The 9837-nt window shown below is 37.7% G+C and overlaps 1 protein-coding gene across 1 annotated transcript; it reads left to right on the top strand.

Moving 5' to 3' along the window:
- Positions 1–3101: 3101 nt before the first annotated feature.
- Positions 3102–9605, top strand: LOC115923123. The gene is made up of 8 exons (XM_030983378.1): positions 3102–3412; positions 4393–4554; positions 5027–5389; positions 6211–6297; positions 7239–7498; positions 7739–7859; positions 8208–8298; positions 9375–9605. Exons 1-8 carry the CDS (start codon positions 3292–3294, stop codon positions 9538–9540), a joined length of 1371 nt encoding a protein of 456 aa, XP_030839238.1. The 5' UTR covers positions 3102–3291; the 3' UTR covers positions 9541–9605.
- The last annotated feature ends 232 nt before the right edge of the window (positions 9606–9837 follow it).

Below are 9837 nucleotides of genomic sequence, written 5' to 3' on the forward strand. Positions count from 1 at the left end.
TGAGGTATATAATATATGCTACTGAAATCCTTGCATTTGTCAATTGAATCCGAACATTTTGTTACAGCATTGTGGCACTTGTGATTGATAAAAGGATAAAGATGCTCAACCACTCCTGAGATACATTTTTGTTACCAGTGTTTCCATATTAAATATTTTTCAGAAAATCTCTGTATTGACCAAAAAATGATAATAACCATTTTTCACAGTTCTCACGCTTGCTGGGCTACGCCCCTCGAAAAGGGGTTAATACGGTCACGTACGTACGTGGCCTTAATGACGCATTTGACGATATTGCGGGCAGTGTCTGATTTGTTCTACAACAAGCCATGATCTTACAATCTCATTGTAATCCATAAATGAAACGTACTGGGATTATCAAGTGCACATAATTTTTCGGATAAATGTCTTAGTTCACCCAAGAATTACTAATCAAGTATGTTCAATATGGCGTAAAATAATTTTTCGGATAAATGTCTTGTTTCACCCAAGAATTACTAATCATGTTTGTTCAATATGGCGTATAAAAAGTGCACGCATACTACGTTGCCTGTTCCTCCCCCCCCCCCCCCCAAATAAAAAAAAGGGTGCAATTTGTTGGTACCACCTCCTCGCCAGGAATGTTGAACCCAGCCTCAAAACACCTAGCAATGTAATAGCAAATCCTTTAACGTCTGAAGACTTATACAGAGAAGGAGAAAGCTTCATGGTGCCGTATCACTTTATCCCCCCCCCCCACCCCCAAGTTAAGGTTTGTATTGGTTTCCCTTTGCCAACCAGAGCAGTATATATGACATAGACAAATTTTTGATGCAAGAACGATTTTGCAGAAATGAGTGCAGAAAAAAAGCGCAAAAAAAGTTATAATACACGTGACCATGGAGATCCAGCGCGTACGCGTACGCGTAGTACAAGTACCCTCCCTCGAGTGCATTGTAGGCTATAGGCTATGCGTAGCTAATATTGTACGCTATGATCCTAGCTCTAGCTAGAGCGGGGTATTATTAGAAAGCAAATTTTTATTTTTTATTTTGCCTTGGATTTAGACCTGTTTTGACTTTTGGATTTTATAATGAAGCCAGGAATTTCAGCTGTCTGCATGTAGACTCGTCTCTAGACCCCCTATGGATTTTATTTTTAATCAAACAATGAATCCCGTGGACTTTTTGGTAAGCCTGCAAGGTCTTACTCTTATTTTAGTCTAGTAGAACCAACATAACTCTAGATGTAGATCGAACTCTCGTAAACTCTAACTTAAGATCTAAACTTTTGTTTGTTGCTCTTTAGTATTTGTGTCGCTATTTCATGAAACAAATAACGCACTTGACCCTGTTGTGCGAAACGTAAATGCAGTGTACGCTCGGTTTCTTCAGATGGTTCGCACTGTGAACTCGCCGCAAGCGGCTCGTTGCACAGAGCGGCACCAATCTAAAGAAACCTCGCGCGTACTGCATTCACCGCTATTGCACTCTAGGCCGTGCGATATTTGTATACTATTGACTTATCGTCGTAATGAGCTTCCTCACCGCTGGCTTGGCAGGCAGGGAGCACCCGGCTTCCTCCCCTGTGCTCTGCCTTTAGCGGCTGTACATACTGCGGCCAGAATAACACAGTTTCAACTAATGAACCTCTGATAATAATAAATATCATCATCGCAAAATAATGTGAAGCACCCAATTAAAGAATTGTCAAGTTTATGAGGAGGGAGTCGAAAGGCAGGGAGAGCTTAAAGGGATAGTTGAGTTCTGTTTTCACACCGCAAATGCCTTCAAAGTGCATGGTTATTGCTCTTATTCTTATCTATGACATTTATGGTGACCTTTTAGAACCTAAAATTGTTATGAAGGTAATTTTAGACCCCAAATTGTGTGAAATTTAGCCAATACGATCATACCAAATCAGCTCCACTTAAAAAAAAAAACACGGTGACCGTTAATTAATTATTTAATTAAAAATAACAAAACATGAGCCGGCTAATTGTGGTAATATAAGCAACACGAAAATGCCAACAAAAAAGCCAACATCTGCATTGGCTGAGTAAAAGGCGTTATTTCGTTTTTTTTAACGGTTTTTTCAAATTTTTCAAAATATCTAATATTTGTGGTGGTACACAAATATCAGAAATCTTTATATTTCAGCCGTCTCTGAACCGATTTTGATCAAACAAAGGTGATTTTGTCATTTAAATATTATGTTCTTTCAAATTTGACACTCGGTGTTTCATTATCTCACCAAAAAAATATTTTGTGTTGCGCCCTCTGCAACAGAACTCAACTATCCCTTTAACATGACAGGCAAAACTGCAAATAATTATGAGAGAGAGAGAGAGAGAGAGAGAGCGACACAAGAGGGAGAGAGACGGATGGAGAGGGAGAGAGTGAGAGATAGAGAGAGAGAGACGAACCGAAAGAGTGAGATAGAGAGACAGAGAGAATGAGAAAGAGATAAAAGGAGAGAGAGAGAGAGAGAGAGAGTGAGAGAGTGAGAGAGAGAGAGAGAGAGAGAGAGAGAGAGATGTGACACAGAATTAAGGTCAAAGGTATGTCAAAGAGTAAATTGTCAGCCAGCATTAATTTTGGCTCGTAGACAGGCCATTGATTGATTGATTGATTTTTATTCGACAAGCTTCCAATATACAACAATATACAATAATAACAGATCAAAAATAAGTCAGCTTGAACAGGATAACCCACGAAAGCTCGAGAGCTTATTTCCAGTGGGGTCCCTGTGGGCCCCTGTGGGTCCCTGTGGGTCCCTGTGGGTCCCTGTGGGTCCCTGTGGGTCCCTGTGGGTCCCTGTGGGTCCCTGTGGGTCCCTGTGGGTCCCTGTGGGTCCCTGTGGGTCCCTGTGGGTCCCTGTGTGGAAACATGTCGGTGTTTCTTTTCCATATGCGCAAAACGCAGCCTAAGTCTCGTTTAAATAAGAATAACTTACATAATGTACTCGATATAGTGCACTGTGTCTTCTTGTTTTCATTGCTTCAGACTGGTTATAAAGCAAGTCCATGCTCCCATAAACCAGGTAGTATTTAAACTATACAAGCATGACTATTTATTGTCTATATTTTGTATCTTCAACCTTTTTGCCCTGCAAAAATAATTTAATAATGTGGCTAGGCAAACAAAACCGAAATAGAGATATGCCGGGGAATAGTATTTAATGAGCGAGTTACGACTGCAAGCGTGAACGTAAGTGACAGGATTTTTCCATAGTTATAAATCCCTCACTCAACTTTCTTGTGTTTGAAACATTTATCGAGCTTGGATAAAATTATAGCATACGCGGATAGTCATGAATTGTAAACGTAGAAATGGCTTGATCCTGTTGCATGTATTCCTGACGTTTTCAGTCCTAGGTATACATGCAGCAAGCAGTATGGGGGAAGTGACGACTCAATCAACTGAAGAATGTGGTAAGAGCAATGACTGAGATCATTTTGATATATAGTGCTTATGATTATCCACATCTATCATCAGTGTCGATATGAATTCTTATTGCACAGATACTATATCCTTGTAAAATGTAAGGAAATGTTTATAACCACGCATGAATACGTACATGAATGGACATGCAGTTTATCATGCCCAACGCATTATGGAGGTATGATTGTGGTTGTGATGATTTTGGTTGGAGTGTTGGTGGTTAGTATATAGAAGCAGCAGCAGCAGTGGGAGTATTAGTGATAATATAAGTAATAGCTGTAGTAGTAGTAGTAGTAGTAGTAGCATCAGTAGGAGTAGTAATAGTACATGTAGTAACAGTATTAGTAGTATAGTGCTGGTGGTAATGATAGTACGTTGTAGTAGTGGTATTATATGCACCAGAAGTATAACAAGTAGTAAAAGAAGTATTATAAGCATCAGCAGTAGTAGTTATAGCGGCCGTGGTATTACACGTAGTAGTAGTAGTAGTAGTAGTAGTAGTAGTAGTAGTAGTATAGTACATGTAGTAGTAATGGTGGAAGTAGAGGTGGTGGTAGTAGTAATTGTATAGTAGTAGTCTAGTATAGGCAATGGTAGTAGTTGTTGTGGTATAACTATACACATGTACTAGAACTATAAGTTGTAGTAGTAGGAGTATTAGCAGCAGCAGGAGTTGTAATGAAAGCAGTAGTAGTGGCGGTGGTGGTAGCAGTAATTGTAGTGGTGCATGGTAGCAGTTGTAGTAGCAGCAACAGTAATATAAGTAGAAGTAATAGTAGTATATTAAGGGCAGTATTAATACATGTGGTAGTAGCAGTAGTAATATTAGTAGTAGTAAGTAGTAAGTAATAGTAGTAGTAGTACTCTATCTAACTTTTATCAACTTAGACGTGATGTTTTTATTATTTTCTTCTTGATTTGTGATTATTTATGTGTATGTGCGTGTGTGTGTATTTCTCATACTAATTAGGATTGGAACCGAACTTTTTATGCCACGCACACATTTACCTGTACTACAACGATTCGCTTCTATGGAATGACACATCTTGGATTTGCAACTATGGATATGCGAATATGTCAGTTCGTCCCATTCCCGACTGCTGCCTTGACACCTACGGTCCAACAAGTGCCGGTGAGAATAAAACAACAACAACAACAACAATAACAATAATAACAGCACAACAACGGCAACAACATTGTATTTTCATTGTACTTCCAAGTATGAAACAAAAACAAACGGTTTTAATAGCAAGGTGGCAGGAGAAATTGGAAGCACTAGACGAGGGGAGGAAAAGAAAGAAATGAAAGATAATTAAATTTAAAAAAAGTTGATTCGATTGTGTTCTTCTTAACTGCTAATAAGATGTCTTGAATCCGAAGTTCACCTCTCATCATAATGAAGATTAATGTCATCATGGAATATGCAGTACACCTGAATACATGGCCAGTTCAAAGTAAATTTTTGAAATATTTGTATTTATTTTTTAAGTTGAAGTGTATGAGATATGTTTCGGACGGACGAATAAGTCTTTTACCCGTTCCTCAACACGTTTTCGGAAATCACTTTGCCGTATTTCATCATTTTTTCTTCATTTATCTCGCAGGGTTCAATATCACCGACGGAATGACTGAAGAGGTCACCTGCTCGATACCGCAGATAAACCTACCCAGACACAACACTGATTCTATGACATTCACATCGCCTTATGGCACACACGTTTTTCCTCGCGTTCCTCATTATGACGTAAGCAACAACTCCAACTCGACCAACGCAAGCATCAATGACGTCACATATTTCATCTATGATAATTTCGTGATTGGTCCGGGAGCTGACAATTCGTTTTTCAACGCGAATGAGGACCACATGAAGGCAACCCTGCCGCACGTTGTTCAACTCTTATACGCCTATTTTTCGATGGAGACGACCCAAACCTTATTTGTGACGGCATGGGATTTGAAAGTAGTGGGTGAGTCAATCTTTTTGTGGAATTTACATGTGGAGTTTTATAGCACATCAAGTAAAGCCTCGTTCCAAGATATGGCTAGATCTTCATATTGTGTAGCGAAACAAATTGTAAGCTACAATTTAAGGACGTTCCGCAGTGATGCTCTTTCTACCCCACCTATTCAGGGTCAGCTTATAATATATTTGATATGTACTATATCAGGAACACCAGACAGTGTGCATGGTGAATCAGCTGGTCCAGCGCAGCTAAGGTTCGCACCTTGCGGGACGTCCACTTTCTAGGGGTATTCATTTAACATAATAAAACAACACGCAGGGTGTACGTCTACTCGACATAATTTGGATTTTGATGTTTATACTGAGAATTTAAACAAATAATGTCATATTTTCAAATGAAAATACAGGCCAGCTATAATCAGAATGAGAACCAATATTTATCTAAGATCTCGAAAATTGGATTGTATGGTCTTATTATATGAACAGTTCGCATAAGGAGGTCTCATTTACTACCGTTTTAAACCTTTGATATTGATCATTGTTGCGATAAAATGTTTTTGTCTATCTTGACTGATATATTTCATTATCTGATGATAATGTAGGCTCTTATCACTGGCGGTAACCCCCCCCCCCCCTCCCCCCCTCCCCGGGCGAGACTATTATCCCGACCAGTTTTCTGTATCTCGGAATGAAAACAATTTCCCTTTTCCTTTGGCCTCACTTTAGGTCTGGAACCCCTGCTTACTTTTATCATAATGTAACTGTGGGAAATGAGTATTCCTTGTTATAACCTCAATAAATCATCACTATGTGCTTCTTTTGTAGATAAAGTCAACATCTCAGACTATTCTAATGGTTGTCTTCTCAATTCTTCTGACACCGTTGCAGAAAATCTATGGAGCACCGAAACAGGTAAGAATCACTTTTCAGCCGTTACCTAATTCGGAACTATGATTACACACTCCTATTAGGACATGTACACCGTACCCTTTACATTCATTATTATGAAGAAAAAAGAATAAACCAACAAACTAACAAGTTGACTAACTAACTAACTAAAAAACTAGCTGACGAACTTACTAACTAACAAACCAACTGACAATTAAAACAAACTAACTTAAGGGGAAAAACACATTTAATAAGCATGTTTAAGGCCAACGAAAGAGAATTACCACTGGTGGCGAATCCGGGATTACCAGAAGGTTTAGGGAGGGGGGCTTAGCACTCATATTGATCTAAAGAAAATATACAAACTAGGTTGCTTGCCTTTTCTCCTGCAGTATCCAGCAAAGGTTTAACCCCAAACAAAAAGTTGAATAGTTTAACGCAACTTCCTACAAAGTTTTATCAAAAGCATTTAAATCCTGGAAGCAAGGATGGAGTTGGCATTCTGAGATACATTTAGTAGATGCAACATATTTATTCCATGAAAACTGTGCAGTGCATTTAAGGATACATTTGAATATTCAACCTTCTTTAAAAACTAGGTGTAGTCACTTTTAAATGGATTAGGATTAGGATTCCATGTGAGAAAAATTGCAAGCAGCTGTCTGAAATGATATTCGTTTTTTTTTTTCTCACAACAGTTTTAAAGCCTTACTGTATTAGTAATTACTATATCCCATCTAGCGCCATATCAGGTCAGATGTAGCAGTATGGTCCTATTATTTTATCTGCCTCCCTAGCTTCGATATTAGTTCTCGCATCGAGTCCTCTGACTGCGAAGTGAACGTTAGGTATTGGGTTAGTTCTGTTGGCACAGTGATCATGAGATGACGATGTGCAATAAACAGTACGCTAGGCCTGAAAGTCCATTAGTTCATTATCGCTTTAGACTATTATCACTATTTCAGGTTACAGAGGAAACCGATCCCAATCAGGTTGTATGACATATACAGGGCTTCCACCGAGCAACATCCTCAACGATAGCGCCATTTTGCTATCATTCGGTTACAATATCACCTCGACGTTTGGCTCAGAAGATCAACCTATTATGTCAGTAGGCGATCACATAATAATATGTCTACCCGATGATGACAACACTTTATCGCAGTTCGGACTTCCAGTCAACTTATCATGCAATGCTTCTTCATTTGAATCTGATAATTGGACAGTAAGTGCATCTATTCACATTTTCACGTTTACGAAATGAAACAACAAACAAACCAAAATGAAAGAAAAAAGAACAATATTTGTATTGTGAAATCAGAAAAAATAAATAAAGTGATTAGATAGATAAATACAATTAGCTATAACTACAACAATGACTGAAGACTTTCTCCCTGCCATGATACCAGTATATCATACTTATTATAATGATTGTTCTTTTTGGCAATGTCTGTATTACATTCAGGTAACGTTTAAGGCAAGCGGAGCGGGAGAGGTCCAGATAAACAACGTACAGCTACTCATTCTCAACGATGGAAAAGAACCAATCCTTCCTTTCACCACAGTTTCTCCAAATTACAATGCAGGTGAGAGAACGGGGCGTTTCTATCCTGGCACCAGGTTGAATTTGATTAGAAACAAATCAGCAAATTTTCCGACAATCCGTTAGAAATAAGGAAAATATACAACAAATCAAGATATGATAAATCGGACCCCAAATTTCATCTATTTGTGAGCACCACACTATTTGATTTTTAATGCATTCTTTTGATAATCCTTTAAAAAACAAACCAAAATGATTTATTTTTAAATGTCTTACAGGTATTACTCGACATATGTATCTTATAAGATCCAACAATCATCAACAAAAATCCGCTTTTAACCGGGCTTTTTAATTTTAAAATATCAGTAATTTTTTCTTTTCTATCCAATAGATTCAAATAAGGTTGTGATATCGGTGACGGTGGTACTCTCAATCACGTTTATTATCGCTTTGATAATGGGAGCCCTGTGGTTCAAAAAGAGGTAAAGTTAAGACGAAATTTCTCTCTCAATTAATTGTATTCATTCTTTTTTTCTTTTTTTGTAAATGGCAACTTGTACAATGCAAATTTTTACTTACATTATATGCAGACAAAAATTAGGGGCGAAGAGACACATTTGGATATTTGGAAAAACTTTTAAGAGTGTCATTTGCAGATCGCATATTATTTACTGCAAATATCATTAAAGGGAAAGTCCACCCCCAAAATAAGTTTGTTTCGATAGAGGCAGAATAATAAGTAAATCAGGTGAGTGAAAGTTTGAGCAAATTCTGAATGAAAATAAGAAAGTTATGAATTATTGAAGTTGTGATCAATCAAATACAAATTGGCAACTCTGTGACTTATTATACGAGCTCTCCTTCATTTGCTTTGTGCATAATATTCCATAAAATCATGTTTTCTTCGTTATTGATGACAGAATATATATTTGTTCCTTGCAGGGGGAGTATAGAAACATATTTGCAATTATTATATTTAGGGTACATGTATGGTTGAAATTTTTCTTGAGGGAAAATGAAAATTTTAGATTTTTTTAGTACTGAACAAATGGAAGTTGAGCTCGCATGATACGTCATAGAGTTGCCAATTTGTGTTTGATTGATCACAACTTCAAAAATCCTAACTTCCTTATTTTTAATCGGAATTTGCTCAAACTTTCACTGACTTGTTTCTCTCATTTTTCTACTCCTATTAAAACTAACTTAATTTCAGGGTGGACTTCCCCTTTAACTGCAAAATTAATGGTCATAAATGTAGGCAAATCTATTTCCTTCTTCATGTACCCGGTGTGAAAGAGACGTGAATAATATCATTGTTCTCTCGATGACACTTGCAGATCTATCATGATATAGTATTCAGCTCTGTAATAACACATTCTTAAACCAACAACGGCCTTATAACCGGGAATTGAAAGTAAAACAGGTAAATAACCTTCCGTTTTACGAGAAAAGGAATTTTAACTGCAGGATACTATATCATATTCTACATAAATCAAAACTAAAGAAATTTCGCATATTTTTGTATCTTTATTGTTAAATTCCTTGTCTATACATTCAGGTACCTCGATATTAATCGACAGCCGCGGAGCCCGAATTCAAGCGAACCAACCTCGACCTATACCGAGGGATCTCACGACTCTGTCGAGTTCGGGTACCTCAACTCCACTATGCACGAAGGCAATTGGGACGACCAGAACTCTGATTTAATGATACTGGGCGAATAAATAAAGTGTCGGTTTGGAGCCAAAAAGGCACTAACTCATAAACTTTAACACAAAGTTAATGCCCTTCTGGCTCTTAACAGAGCATTAATTCAACTAACATGCAGTAAATTCACATTATCATGATTATAATGATACTTTGTTCCATATTCTACTAAGTCAGTCAAACGCTGTTATGGGTCTGAGAACAAAATACAAAACCTCAAAACCTTTATTTCCTGAATCTGATATTTAAACAAAAGCTTATCATTAGCCCAGCGTCGGGTTAATTTGTTGGTACGATATGGGTCGAATGATAAC

This window comes from Strongylocentrotus purpuratus, unplaced genomic scaffold (assembly GCF_000002235.5).
Source record: "Strongylocentrotus purpuratus isolate Spur 01 unplaced genomic scaffold, Spur_5.0 spur5_scaffold_13, whole genome shotgun sequence".
Lineage (NCBI taxonomy): Eukaryota > Metazoa > Echinodermata > Echinoidea > Camarodonta > Strongylocentrotidae > Strongylocentrotus > Strongylocentrotus purpuratus.

What these genes read in the sequence shown, in the direction of transcription:
- LOC115923123 (XM_030983378.1), top strand. Translation starts at nt 3,292, where the DNA reads ATGAATTGTAAACGTAGAAATGGCTTGATCCTGTTGCATGTATTCCTG. An exon ending in CTACGGTCCAACAAGTGCCG is followed by an intron (nt 4,555 to 5,026) that starts GTGAGAATAAAA and finishes TTTATCTCGCAG; the next exon opens with GGTTCAATATCACCGACGGA. An exon ending in ATGGGATTTGAAAGTAGTGG is followed by an intron (nt 5,390 to 6,210) that starts GTGAGTCAATCT and finishes CTTCTTTTGTAG; the next exon opens with ATAAAGTCAACATCTCAGAC.